At 37.7% G+C, this 16,003-nt stretch overlaps 1 protein-coding gene across 1 annotated transcript in view; it reads left to right on the top strand.

Moving 5' to 3' along the window:
* Nucleotides 1-15,645, top strand: part of LOC127651768 (melatonin receptor type 1A-A-like) — a 54,698-nt gene extending 39,053 nt beyond the window's left edge. Inside the window, exon 2 of the mRNA XM_052137777.1 lies at nt 12,404-15,645. Coding sequence (XP_051993737.1) covers nt 12,404-13,272 — 869 coding nt within the window. The 3' untranslated portion in view covers nt 13,273-15,645. The remainder of the gene's footprint in view (nt 1-12,403) is intronic.
* Nucleotides 15,646-16,003: the final 358 nt, after the last annotated feature.

Below are 16,003 nucleotides of genomic sequence, written 5' to 3'. Positions count from 1 at the left end.
GGCAACTGTGGCAAGGAAACTTGCCATAAGATGTTGATTAATGGAGAAAAATAACCTAAGGAGAAACCAGACGCACTGTGATATTTTTATTTTTAGAATTTGATTTTCAAAGGACAGATTGGTATCAAATATAACACCTAAGTTCTTCGCTGTAGAAGATGATGTAACAGTACATCCATCGAGAGTCAAATTACATTGTAGAGTTTTTTTGGTCCAATAATTAATACCTCTGTTTTGTCAGAATTGAGTAAAAGGAAATTTCTGGCCGTCCATTCTTTTATTTCATTGATACACTCTGCTAATGTTGAGAATTGTGAAATCAGGTTTTGAAGAAATATAAAGTTGTTTATCATCGGTATAGCAGTGGAAACTTATTCCACGATTCCTGATAATATCTCCCAGAGGAAGCATATACATGGAGAAAAGCAGAGGCCCTAAAACTGATCCCTGTGGCACTCCATATTTTACTTTTGTTTGGTTTGTCAATTCCTCATTTATATAGACAAAGTAGTAGCGTCTGCTAAATATGACCTAAACCAAGTTAATGCAACTCCACAAATGCCAACATAATTCTCTAGCCTATTCAAGAGAATGTCGTGATCTATCGTGTCGAATTCAGCACTAAGATCTAAAAGCACTAGAAGAGAAATGCAGCCGTGATCAGTTGATAAGAGCAAGTCATTTGTAACTCTGATAAGTGCAGTCTCTGTACTGTGATGAGGCCTAAATCCTGACTGAAATTGTTAGTATATACTATTTCTCTGTAGAAATTAACATATTTGGGAGGATACTACCTTTTCTAGTATTTTTGACATAAACGGGAGATTTGAAATTGGTCTATAATTAGCCAGTTCTCCAGGATCAAGTTGTGGCTTCTTAATAAGCAGTTTGATAACTGCCATTTTAAAGTTTCTTGGGACATGTCCTAAGCATAGCAAGGAGTTAATAATATTAAGAATAGGTTCTGAAATTACAGGAGATACCTCTTTTAAGAGCTTAGTTGGTATAGGATCTAACAAACATGTTGTGGCTTTTGATGTTTCAATAAGTTTTGTTAGCTCTTCATGACCTATGACAGAAAGTGATTGAAGTTGCATGTGAGGAAAATTATTACACACTGTTTCTGAGGTGCTATGACAGATGATTGCATAATTCCAATTTTAATTCTGATTATTTCAATTATCTGTAAAGAAATTAATGAAGTCATTACTCTTGTGCTGCGACATAATATCTGGTTCTGTTGAGGCTTTATTCCTAAAAAATTTAGCCACAGTACTGAATAAACATCTAGGGTTGTTGTGGTTATTTTCTATGAGTTTACTAAAATATGCTGACCTGGCAGCTTTTAGTGCCTGTACAGACGTTATCCTTCCATGCACCACAAAATACTTCTAATTTTGTATTTTTCCACATGCGCTCCATTTTCCGAGCTGCTCTCTTGAGAGCATGAGTGTGATCATTGTACCATGGAGCAGGGCTTATTTCTTTTAATCGATGTGGGGCGACAATATCAAGGGTGCCAGCAGCAACAGGTAAAATACACGCAGATGAAACAGTAGAAAAGCGTAAAAACCTGAAACATGGTAAAATGACAAAGGATATTACGATGAACGATGAATATAACGATGAATGTTTGAGAATAAGAATAAGCAATGCGAAGCAGCCTAAGCAGGCTACAAACAAACTCTTGTGCAGTGTGCCGTCAGAAACAGGAAGTCCAGAGACATCAGAGTGACTACACTCTGTAGTCTGAAGAGTGACTTTAACCCTACATTGTGTAAAACCATTCATTTTCACACACAATGTCATATCTACAGTATAACTGTGCTAAATTAATACTAATGTTGCTTACTTCTAATACTAAACATGCTTCTGGCATCTGCTGTTTCATACTGTACTGCGGTGTGAGTGTGTGCGTGCTAATGTGTTATATGTGTTTCTGTGTGCCCTTGTCCCTAAATTTAACTCAACCCTGGCAGCGTCATGGTTGTAGAGTTTACTGGTTTGAATATCAACACTGTTTTCTGAAGAGAGTCAGTCAGGTGGATTACTGTGCACACAGTCTGCTATTTAACATCTTGTTGCCTCTGAGTGCAGCACTTAACCCAATGACTAAAAACTAGTTGACCTTGGCTTTGCATCTATGGCCTTGTTCAGACTACCACTAAAAATCTGATTTTTTGCATACCCAGATTGTATCCAGATGAGATTTTGATAGTCTACACAGCAAAAAAACACATGAAATCAGATTTTTCCAAATCTAATTTTAACCAAATCGGGAGGTGTTTTCAAATGCGATTGAAATCAGATTTTTTCAGATGCGTCTCAGTCCGGACACACTGGCTGCTCAATTAGATTTCAAATGGTCTTTTGCGTCACTCTTAACGCGACACACATGATGACGTTAAAAATCGGTGACTGCAGAATGGAACATCACAATATTTAGTCTCCTCCATTGCTGAGTTTTTCTTGTGCAATGGAGGAGTTCTGCTCCACAACTGGACAGTCCGCTTATTTGGAGAGCGAGATGTTGCACCTCCATTTTTCCCGCATCTGTTTTGAAAGCATCGTCACGTGGGTATGCCTACATCATTACCAAAGCATTCCATGCAGATAGATTGGTTATGTCTGAACGTGCAAATCTGATTTGATCACTTGCAATTAATAGTGCGGACATTCTGCCTGAAAAGAAAATAAATCTGATTTGCCTGCAGTCTGAACATAGCCTATGTGTCCTTTGGGGAATGTATGACAGATGAAGAAATCCATTTCTATTCAGTTGCCTTAATTAAATTCATTTTTCCCCTCATGCGTCATCTCTTTCTCCCTTTGCTCTGTATATGTGAACCTCTGAGGCATAATACTGTTATTATTAATCATACTCAACCATCAAAGTGCTTCTTTTGTTTCAAACAGACTCAGATTTGGCCATCATATTTACAGAGAGAGAGAGAGAGAGAGAGAGAGAGTTAGAGATAGAGTGGTCCATCATTACTGTCTGACTGCCTTTCTCATTCATAAACATGATATCTGTATCAGCCCAAATCTAAGAGGCAGGCTCCCGCTGTGGTAGACTGCATAGGTGAAAGGGCTTTTGCTGACAGTAATCAGCATGGAAACAAAAACCTAAGGCTATTTCTGTCACAGGTTCCCTGTCCTATTTTTGTCTCAGAAAGACATTAAGGGAACGTGACCATCTCTGTATGTACTGAAAAGGGAGATTAAATAGTTCATAATAAGCTGAAAACTTATAGGTTTTCAATTTATTGACAGTAATTGGAGCCATTGTGAAAGTTACATTCAGAGCAGCCCATTGGCAGCTTTCCACTCTAGGATTGCCATTTCAATTTGACAAAGGTTTATTTACTGTGCTTTTACTGTTTATCAATGAAGTTTTAAGTAATCTCTCCCATTTATTGAATTGCACATACACACATAAAGGCCCTCCTTGAGGTGCAATTCAGTGCAATGTGATGCAGAGAATTGAAGAGTTATTTCAAGCTTATAGCACGAGGGCCATCCACTAGACGGTTGCCGATTCATGCAGAAAAGGCATGTTATTGAATTTAAGTCGGTCATGCTGGTATGCTTGAAGTTTACATGCTTAGGTCGTGGAATCCATTAGAAAAAACTCTCAATTTGCAAGACTTTTTTGATCTTTAGAGCTGAAGTGTAGTGATCTAGAACATTGTTTATATTTTTTAAGTGGATTGATATTTATGGTAATCTATTTCTGCACTGAAACCGTTTTTAGCCAACAGGCCATTGCTAGGATATTGTCCAAACCTGACAAGTTGGGGCATGCCTGAAGCAGCCCTAACCTTTAACATTTGCAATGGCTATTCATTCCATACATTAAATGGAAAGTCCTGAAAAGAGAAGATGATATGCACATGCTAATGTGAATTGCTAAGGCTGGAAGATTACCAATTATTTTGTGGTTAGAAGAAATATCAGATGCCATTTGTTTAAGGACATTTACTCACTCATTAAAAGTACTGAGACACCACTCCACTCTACACTTGTTCAGTAATACACTTCTATCACTTGTCAGGCAGTTCACATCCAGAAATCCCACAAAGGAAAACATTTCTAGTAAGGCTTTTGGGACTCAACTGGAAAGAGTAATCGGGGAATAGGGGAATAGAGGAATGTCTTCCTAGAGCCAGAGTCCTATCTCCCTGTAAGCTAAATAAATTGGTTTGACTGACACCTTAATCGGTCTGATAATCCAAACTCAAATATTGGCAGTAAAGCCAAGCCTATGGCATTACATTCCCTAGGGACTTGACAGTTTGACTTTGTCAAGGACAATTCTTTGATTTCTTCCTATCCTCCTTCCGTCAGCACAAAAGAAGGCTGCCTAGCCTCCATCATCTTCCCCTCTTAGTCACAAACAAGCTGAGTGCATCGGAGAAAGTATTCATGGAGACAACCCATGCAACCTCTGCTGTCACTGCGCATCAGGACTTAAACTGTAATGGCACCATCTGAGTTCCAGAGTCTAGGACAAACCCTGACTGCTGGGAGATTCAAAACAGACTCGTTTAGTGAATATTTGTAAGGGTAGGTAGAGGTTTAGATTCAGCAAGATATCAGCAATACCTTTTAAGTTTATAGTTCGCCCAAAATGTATATTCTGTCATTATTTACTCACTCTTATGTTGGACAAAGTTGGATAAGTTCCTCAACAAGTAATTACTTTTCTGAAATTTTGATCATATTGATGGCTGATTACTTTATCAAAGTTACTTTCTAAAAACAATTTTCAAAGAAATAAATTCAATTAAATATATTTATTCTGCCTTGTTCATTGTCACAAGTCATACTCTCAGCATCACTCTACATTTGACCATAATTCATGTTTTAAATGTCTTATTAATAAATAATATTATTTTAGAAATATGTGGGGTTAACTTGATTGAAAATCAGTTAATGGAATCTGATTCCAAGAATTAAATATAATGCATTACACAACTTTGTGTACTAAAAGTAATTTGATTACACCCAACACTGATATCTGACCACTTTTCTGTATTCGGTGGAACATAAAAGATAACTTTTTAAGAATGACCACTCTGTTCTTTGCTGTTACAATGGATGGCCACGTGAGATTTCAAGCTTCAGAAAGAATGCAAAGCACCATGTACTGTAAGTTTCATAAAACTCAGTGGCGGGCCATGCATTTTAAATCTAGGCCTTCAATGTGATTCATGCCATTAAGAAAACACAGTTTCACAATGTATAAGACACCCTATGCTTTTGAGCATCATACATTGTCACAGCTAAATAGTAATACAAAAACTGACATTTTAAAAACACGTCCACGCATGAAAGCCAGAACTTGAAATGACACTTAAATGCTCAAGCAAGCCTAATTTTAAACGCAGCATGAATGTTTTGTGAAATGAACGTCTCCCGACCCGACATTCAAAAATCATAATTTTTCATATGAATCTACCAAGGAAGTCTATAATACCTGGAAAAATCTATCTAATAATATTTGCGATTTAAATGTTTCTTGCAATAAATTTAATTTCGTCAGGGTACACGGTTATGCTGCATTCCATTTAAGTTGGATGTGGGATAATCCTACTTGATATCTCCGAACATAAATGCTTCTGCAGCAGGCGTTTGTTAATTAAGATTCAAGATTCAACTTTATTGTCATTGTGCAGAGTACAGGTACAGAGCCAATGAAATGCAGTTGTTTTCACATATCCCAACTAAGCTGGGGTCAGAGCACAGGGTCAGCCATGAAACAGCGCCCCTGGAGCAGATAGGGTCAAGGGCCTTGCTCAAGGGCCCAGCAGTGGTATCTTGGCAGTGCTGGGGCTTGAACCCCTGACCTTTCAGTCAGTAACCCAGAGCCTTAACCGTTGAGCCTATCTGCTCCAGGGGTGCTGAGCCACCACTGGCCCTGTAATTAAGCTTTAATATCATGCAATGTGGAAACTAACTCATTTATCGATATTAATAAAATTCATGTTTATCACTTACTTTGTATATCTCCCTGAGGGTCGACATGTTTGTTTGACATCATGTCCCTTCATCTCAGTGAAATCGGAATTGAGAATTTATGTACGAGCCTACAAATTGTCATTCTGACTTCAAGATGCATTCCATTGCACCTTTCCTAGTAGGACATTTTTAAATCCGACTTTCCGAGTTGAATGGAATGCAGCACTACTTTTCAAAACTTGATCCGACACGGAATGCTCCATTAGCCTAAATTACATTTAAAAAGCTACTTATGTTGTTATAACAATGAAAAGATCTTGTGCTCTTCGCTTTCAAATTACATCACTTAAAGTGTGATTGCGTCACTCAAGGCCAGCTAGAAGGCCTAGACTTGGACATATCCTAAAGATCACACCCACCAAGAACAAATATATCAATTTATTGTCTGATGAATCTGACAATCTGACTTTAGTTGCCCATTCATTTGCACTGTTGAGGGATTCTGAAGAAATTATGAAGGCCTAGGGGGTGGAGCTCAGACTCATGCGCTGCTTCGGGCATGCGATTAGTGAAACAGTTTTCACACTTTGCTTGTAAGCATCAAGGAATATATTCTAACTGGATTCACTTTTCGTTTTTCTCTATTTGTTTGTAGATTAATTAAGAGTGGAAAGCGATTAAAAATACATAGCCAAAAAGGTGATTGAGATTTATTTATTTTACATGTTAGGCCAGCAGAGAAGGCTTTGCAGGCCTTGAGAAATTGCCACTGATAAAACTAGTCCACACAACCAATGCTTTGTATTCTTTAAATCTTTAAAAAGATTTAAAGATGGTGCCACTGATGGCAGCCTTGGTGTGGAGCTCACCAATTCTTTTGTTGTTTTTGTTTGTTTGTCCTGCGTTTAGTAATTGTTTTCCAATCCGTTTTACCAGGGACGAACTGCTGAACATTCGGCAGCACATACCAGACAATAAGTTTTCCCGGTTTTGGACTATTTGGATGTTTTGCTGGACATTTTAGTCAGAGGCGCAGCTGTGTTGTTTAAGCGTGCTGTGAGACGAAAGCAAGGGAAGCGAGTTGGTGCGCTGGTCAAGCTCTGACAGCGCAGCATTCAACAGTGCTGCTGAGTATTCATTTAGCAAATCTCAGCTCTTTCCCTCACAAAAAGGACTTTTCAAACTCTGCTGCCTTGTGCTTCCCAGAAACCTGGCTTAGTGAAGCCATTCCAGAAAGCGTTATCTCTGTCGTGCTTTCAGCTGTTGAGAGCGGATCGCATTGCGGAGTTAACAGGGAAAGCAAAAGGCAGTGGAACACACTTTTACATCAATGAAAGTTGGTGTACAGATGTAACAATGTTAAAGAAGATGTGCTGTCCTAATTTGGAAGCACTCTTTATCAACTGTAAGCCTTTCTACTCGCTGCAGGAGTTTTCCTCTTTTATTTTGATGAGTGTTTATATTCCTCCACAAGCGTGTGTGAATGCAGTGCTGCAACAGCTGGCTGATCAGATCACAGACACGGAAACAACAATACCCAGACTAACTTATTATTATTCTGCAAGATTTTAATAAAGCTAATCTCACCTGTGAACTGACAAAATACAGACAGCACATTACGTGCTCCTCCAGAGACAGAAATACATTGGATCATTGCTTCACAACACAAAGGATGCATATCGCCCCCTCCCTAGAGCAGCTTTGGGACGCTCTGATCACTGTCTGGTTCATCTTATTCCAACCTACAGACATAAACTAAAATCAGCTGTAAAAGACTGTAAAAAAGTGGACCAATGAAGCAGAGCTGGAACTACAAGCATGCTTTGACTGCACTGATTGGAGTGTATTTGAGGCTGCAGGCACCAATCTGGATAAGCTCACAGATACTGTGACATCATATATCAGTTTCTGTGAGGATATGTACACTCCTACTAGGAATTACTTAACATACAACAATGACAAACCATGGTTTACAGCAAAACTCAGGCAGCTTTGTCAGGCCAAAGAGGATGCTTACAGAAGCGCGGATAAAATCTTGTAGAATCAGGCCAGAAATATCAGTGTGGAGAGTCCTAAAAGTATTTACTAACTTCCAGACATCATCCCCCAACACTGTAGGGAACCAACCACTGATGACTTGAATGTTTTACTGTAGGTTTGAAAGGCCCAGTCTCACACCCCACACATGCTCTGACATACACTTCACACAAACATCAACACTTACTGCAACCCCCCTCCTGCCACTCAACCCGCACTTAAGATCTGTGAAGAGGAGTACTGTGTCTTCCTGAAACTAAAGACAAGGAAAGGGCCCAGATGGTGTTTCACCCAAAAGGATGTTTAAAATCCTGTGCTGGCCAGCTGGCCCCCATCTTCACATAGATATTCAATAGATCTCTGGAGCATTGTGAAGTTCCCTGCTGCTTCAAATGCTCCACCATCATTCCTGTCCCAAAGAAACCCAAAATCACAGGTCGTAATGATTACAGACTCATCGCTCTGACGTCTGTAGTCATGAAGTCATTTGAGAGACTGGTGTTTGCCCACCTGAAGGACCTCACTGGACCCTTTCTTGATCCCCTTCAATTTGCTTATCGAACAAAAGGTCTGTGGATGATGCAGTCAACATGGGATTGCATCATATCCTGCAACATCTGGACAGACCAGGGACATATATAAGGACCCTCTTTGTGGACTTCAAGACCATTTCAACACCATCATCCCAGCTATTCTCCAGATTAAATTACATCAACTCTCTGTTCCCATGTCTATCTGTCAGTGGATCACAATCTTCCTGATGGACAGGCAGCAGCTAGTGAGACAGGGGAAATTCACTTCCAGCACTTCCAGGATGTGTGCTCTACCCATTACTCTTCTCTTTGTATACCAATGACTGCACCGCCAAGGAGGCTATCTATCTATCTATCTATCTATCTATCTATCTATCTATCTATCTATCTATCTATCTATCTATCTATCTGTCTATCTGTCTGTCTGTCTGTCTGTCTGTCTGTCTGTCTGTCTGTCTGTCTGTCTGTCTTGTGTATTTCTATATATTCTATATTTTTTATTCACATTTTTATTTGTATTCTATTTGTATTATTATCTTGTTATTGTATTGTTTGTGCACTGGAAGCTTCTGTCTCCAAGACAAATTCCTAAGCATACTTGGCAAGAAAGCTCATTCTGATTCTGATATATGAGAGCATATGAGAGTTATATGATAGCTTTGTGTGAGAAACTGCCTGATTTCACTGTTATTTAGCTCGCTCATGAGAGCTCATTCACAATTAATAGCTTCACATGTTTACAAACAAAGTAAAATGATTTTGTAGCAACAAAGGGTAAATAAATAATAACATTATTTTTGGGGGGAATTATTCCTGGTGCGAATGTTGCGTTTCTGTGTGCTTCTATGTGGATGCCATGACACCAGCGTGCTCTAGACCATGTTTGCATGACAGCCTTGCTTCAGGCCACCGCAAGCTAATCTACAAGACAGACCATCACTGCATGTGAATTAGAGCTTCTGTTTTTTGATTTGACATCAATTTTAACACATGTTGACATTGTGAGGGCGCAGTGTGACAGCTGACACAAAAGAACGATTTCATGTGCCCATTTCTATTAATGACTTATCAGCATATGATTTCTCAGGGTTTGTTTCAAAGGCAAACAAGATTTTACAGAGATGTCACTGAAAACTAACTTAAAAGAGGATATAGTGAACCTCATTAGCATGATGACATGTTAAATTTGATGAGTGTGAGTGGCCAGTGTGGTTTCAGTGAAAAATTGTACTGCTCAATAGTTAATCATTCATACCTCTCAAGACTTAAAGGGTAGTTCACCCAAAAATGAAATGTATCTCATTATTTACTCCATTTATCATTTATCTCAGATGTGTATGACTTTCTTTCTTCTGTAGAACACAAATGAAGATTTTTAGAAGAATATCTCAGCTCTGTAAGTCCACACAATGCAAGTGAAATCAGAAGGTCCAAAAGTGCATAAATAAACCACAAAACTAACCCATGTTAAATCCATGTCCTCAGAAGCATTATGATAGCTGTGGGTGAGAAACATGATTTTTACTTTTAATTTTTTACTACAAATCTCCACCTTTGACCAGCCCTAACCAAAAGGTGGCTGAATGAAAAAGGCTACGTTTACAGGGGGGGAAAATGGACTGAAATATTGATTTGTTTCTCACCCACACCTATCATATCACTTCAGAAGACATGAATTCAACCACTGGAGTTGTATAGATGACTTTTATGCAGCCTTTATGTCCTTTTTGGACCATCTGATTTCTGGTCATCATTCACTTGCATTGTAAGGTCCTACAGATTTGAGATATGTTTCTAAAACTCTTCATTTTTGTTCTACAGACAAAAGAAAGTCACACTCATCTTGGATGGCATGAAATATCCCTTTAATGGGACATATGAGATAATAGTGTCTTCAGCAGGAGACAAAAGTAGCAATTCCCTGCTGAAAGGATAGACTGGTTTAGACCAGTAAGAATCTTCCATATGATTTGGTGCCAGTCTAGCTGTTAGACCAGCATAGCCAAGTTATTCACTGGCAAACCTAACTGGTGAAACTCACTGGGAAAGAAAGTGTTGCTAGTTAAGAAGTCTGATGTGGAAACTAGCACACCAATATCCAAAACATTGTATGTTGATGACCAGATATTCTGCTCTCCAGCTAGAGAAAAAAATAGATATTAAAGAGATATGTTTTATGATTCCCCATGTTTGTGACATAATGAGTCTATTTCAGTGATTGAGTAATTTATTAAGCTCAATTGAATGGATGTGTGTATATGTGCGACACATGCAGCCTTTCAGTGCAATTCACTTATATTTTCGAACACAATCTCCAGAGAAGAGGACACTACACAGAGTGCAAATCTGCTGCAACTGCTTTTAGTGTTTCTCTGTTGATTGTGATGCTAGTTAATTATTTCAGCTTTACACACAATGTCAAGTCCTTGTTCCTAGCAGCAATTAAATACGTGCATTCATTAGAATTGCCCATGTTCTTTTCCTAATGCAGCCATCAGCTTTAGGCCATGCCTAACCATCCACACACCACACCTGCTCACAAACAACGCGGGAAACTAATGAATAACTCTGCATACGCACATTCTCACATACATAAACACAAATGTGCACTCTTATTTATAAAGAGCAAACATTCCATGAATTGATGAAGCAAATATTTGGAATGTGCATTAGCTCATATGCCTCATGCATACGTTATGCATGTTTGTGGAGCAATACGTTTTAAGTTTTATTGGGATCCTGAATGATCTAGTAATGCTGTTCCATAGACATTAGGAAACATTTCAGTGTGTTTTAGCTGATATTCAGATCACAGAGACCCCAATCAAGTATGTGTAAAACTAACAATGGTTAATTTTAAATTAACCTTTTATTTTCCCATTACATTATTTGAATGTTCATCGGACCTAATCAAAACAGTAGTCAGAGATGTTTAAAATTGTATCGCTCTTTTGCCACAATAGTCATGCACTTTTAGAAATGTGATTAAACCCCATTCTACAAGACAGAGCACAATAGAAATAGGCCACAACACAATAAAATTAGGCCAAACCTAAATTAAGGCACAACACAAATATATATAAAAAATATAATTATCAGTTAATTTTTCCTTTAACATTACTTAAAATAATTGATAAAAGTAAAAATAAATGTTGATTTCATCACAGTGATTTGGTCACGGTGAATGTTGAGGAGCGCAGAGAAGATTTTGATCCGGAGGCGGGGTCTGTTGATCACACTTGTTCCCGCGGCTCGGTATCGCATGTGTGTAGATCGCATCACTGTATTACCAATATTGTAGTAACCATGTTTTTTTTGGCAAAAACCATGGTTTTAATGCAATTAACCATTGTGATAGAACAGTAATATGTGATAATATAACACCCATTTATAATTTGTGGTTACTGTAAATTTACAAAAAATACCATGGTGAAACCATGGTTACTTTAGTTAAACCAAGGTTCTATGGGAAGGTTAAGGTTAGGTTTAGGGGTAAATTTGAATGTAGTGTGTCTGTGGGACTCAATAAATACAATAAATGCAGTGATGCCCATATTGTATGTTAGTATTTAAATATGGGTGCAAATAGTATCTGACACTATTTGCACCAGGGTGCAATTATTATTTACCATTATTTTCACCAGGGTTGGGGTGCAAATAGCATCTGTCTTTTATTTCTGGTCTTGAGACCCCAAAAAGTAATGTAACATTTCTGGATGAGAGTTGAAGCATGTTATCAAGTTATTTAGCATTAAAATGGTCTCAGAGACCCCTGTCACAACATGATGGCTAATTCTCTCTCTCTCTCTCTCTCTCTCTCTCTCTCTCTCTCTCTCTCTCTCTCTCTCTCTCTCTCTCATTCTGCCTCTCAGGTAACATCTTTGTGGTGAGTTTAGCAGTGGCGGATCTGGTGGTGGCCATCTACCCATATCCACTGGTCCTCACCTCCATATTTCACCAGGGCTGGAACCTGGGGTACATACACTGCCAGATCAGTGGCTTCCTGATGGGCGTCAGTGTAATCGGCTCAATTTTTAACATCACCGGTATTGCGATTAATCGCTACTGCTACATATGCCACAGCCTGAAGTATGACAAGCTCTACAGTGACAAAAACTCAGTATGCTACGTCCTGCTGATCTGGGCGTTAACGGTGCTTGCCATTGTGCCCAACTTGTTTGTTGGCTCACTGCAGTATGATCCGCGGGTTTACTCATGTACATTTGAACAGTCGGCGAGCTCGGCATACACAATCGCCGTAGTCTTCTTCCACTTTATTCTTCCCATTATGATCGTTACCTACTGTTATTTGCGAATCTGGGTTCTAGTCATACAGGTGAGACAACGCGTCAAGCCGGACAATCGCCCTAAGCTCACACCTCATGATGTAGGAAACTTTGTCACAATGTTTGTCGTATTTGTGCTCTTTGCTGTTTGCTGGGCACCTTTAAACTTCATTGGACTGGCAGTAGCGATTTCTCCAGAGCATGTGGTTCCTCTAATACCAGAATGGCTCTTTGTGGCAAGTTATTTCATGGCGTACTTTAACAGTTGCCTCAACGCAATAGTCTACGGAGTGTTGAATCAGAACTTTCGACGTGAGTACAAGCGCATCGTTGTGTCGGTATGTACTGCGAGGATCTTCTTTCCAGAAAGTTCTAATGAGGCACAAGAGAGACTAAAGAGCAAACCCTCGCCTGTCATGACCAACAACAATCAGGTCAAGGTGGACTCTGTGTGAACAGTATTCATTTATAAGTGTGAATATTTTTCAGTGGTGAAGAGAACTCAACAATATGAACCATGCAAACATTTCAAAGAAATCTGACAAGACTTTACCAAATATGTTACCAGGGAGTATCTAGTCCTGAAACTGTGATCTGTTGCCTCAGCACAATCAAAACAAATAGGAAATTATCATTACGATATTTTTTATAAAACACTTTATAATTTTTTTATGTTTATTTTTTTCATTGTTGGTCAAATGTAACTATGTATGAATTTCTCTTGTTTAAAGAAATATTCCACGCTCAATACAAGTTAAGCTCAGTCGGCAGCATTTGTGGGATAATATTGATAACCACAAAATTAATTTCGAATTGTCCATCCAAAAGCAAAAATCTAGGTTATAGTGAGGCGCTTATTTTTGGAGGGTTTAAAAGGCAGAAAAGTTAAGCTTATAGTTTTATAAAAGCAGTTACATTAATTCTTCTTTTAAAACACATTAATTATTTGAGATGTAGAGTTTTTTAAATTGTAATTTTTACAGTCATTTTAGGGTTTAAGTGTTTGTTGACATTACATTGTCGTGGCAACGAATTTGCTAAATTGCTTGTAACTTTACACAGAAAAGGCTAGTAAGTGATATTATCACACTAAACTCATGTTAACATGCATATTGTTTACGTCTTGTGACTTAATAGAATTGAAATAGTGAGTATATTAACCTTACGCGACCCCACGTCCACATGTGTGGACGTTGTATTTTTGCGATTTCTGCGAAGCTCTCCTATGGGCACAGTGCCAACAAAAGTGCCTCTGTAATTTTTTTTTATTGAAAACTGTTTAGTTGTAAAGAGTAGTGTCTCTAGTTTAGTTTGATATGCCACTTTAAAAAATCCATAAGTTATTCGCGATGATAAAAATTAAGTCCACAAATGTGGAAAATGGGACAATATTCCCTCAAAATTAAAAAACAAAACATGTAAGTTATTTTAAATAATTTTCAACTATAACTTATATAATGTGTTCATCCAAAAATGTTGAGTCTTTATATGGAGTTAGCATGAAAATAAGGTACTTTCTGAGACCAGTGCAAACATACATCACACAGGAGGTTAAGCCATACACTAAATAGGGAGCAAGGGCGCATCCTATAGCTTTCTATGGCAGCATTCAAATGCATTAAATCCTAAAATCCGACCAAAATTTCAGTTTCAGACTGCAGATGATGTTTGGACCACTCAACATGTTTGGCAGAAATGGGACAATGATACTCAGTACATAGATTCAGAATTTTGTAATGCAAAATTTTATTTTAACACAGTTGGAAAGGATTTGATGATGCTGGCCATTACTTTTAATCAGAATCATTTATTCAGCTTTATAGAAAATCAGCTGTCATGTCTATAACGTCTCAAAAACATGAATAACCAACACTACTGGACACATAAACTATTTGACAATCATTTGAAATTTCACAACTTAGTCCAGCTGTCCACCGATGTGGACATCAATTGTAGGAAAACTATTTACTCTCGATATTTATATATTTTTTGGCTTGATTATTAGGTGCTACTAGTTATAAATCAAAAAAGGAAAATGTTGGGGTCTCAGGGGGTTAATGTAAAAAAATTGGTCCCCCATTCACTTCCATTGACAGTGCCTCACTGTAACCTAGATATTTGCTTTTTTTTTTTTTTTTTAAAGAAAAGGAGGGGCAAGTCAACATTTTATTTTTGTGGTAATCAATATTATGCCACAAATGCTGTCGATTGAGCTTAACTTGTATTGAACCCGGAATAGTCCTTTGAGTGTTTACAGTAATCATATCAAGAAATAATTGTAATACATACTTTGTGTAATGATTTTATATTAATGATCTATGTCTGAACAGAACAAAATCACATATAAGATATTAATGATATATTACTGTATATAAAGATATACTGAGTGTTTCACTGATGTTGATCATTCAGTGAAAAAAGAATAACGTTATTAAAATGTTGCCATGAACATCAGCATATCTCTACAATGCCTGGACAAAAATGTGAACCAAAACGTTACAAATTACACTACCAAAAGAGTTTGTTAGGTGTTTACTGCTTTGAAAGTAACTCATCCGGTTTGACACTGTTAATCTCCATTTGAGGAAGCAATACACCTGGATTGCTGCTGTACCACAAAACCTGCAAATATGTTTGAAAGATTCCTCACCTCTCCTTACTACGTCCTCACCTCCTATGACCCTTTTTAACTCTCTTTATCTCTTTTTGCCTCTTGTGTGTTTTTTTTAAGCCTTTGTCTAATTTCTCTCCCTCACTTATTGCCTTTAACTGTCTCTTTGTCTCCACTCTTTGTATGCATGGATTTAATTACATGTTCATATGCAAACCGATAAAAAAAAATGTTTGAAGATTAAAAACACCATATGAATTTCTGCATAATTATGTTTTGTGTAATTTCACACAGATAAATTACTTTTCCTGTAACTTAGTTCACCTCATAATGTAAATTATGTCCATGTTGTTCCAAACCTATATGACTTTCTTCTGCAGAACACAAAAGGAACATTTTTAAAATGTTGCAATTGATTATTTACAGTACAATTGCAGTTCATAAAGACTTACTTTAAAGCTTAAAAAGCACCCAACATGTGTGAACATCCAGATAAGGTTTACACACACATATATATATATATATATATATATATATATATATATATATATATATATATATATATAAAGAAATAA

This window comes from Xyrauchen texanus, chromosome 11 (assembly GCF_025860055.1).
Source record: "Xyrauchen texanus isolate HMW12.3.18 chromosome 11, RBS_HiC_50CHRs, whole genome shotgun sequence".
Lineage (NCBI taxonomy): Eukaryota > Metazoa > Chordata > Actinopteri > Cypriniformes > Catostomidae > Xyrauchen > Xyrauchen texanus.
The sequence above is the reverse complement of the archived record's forward strand: the minus strand, read 5'-3'. Positions and strand labels throughout refer to the sequence as shown.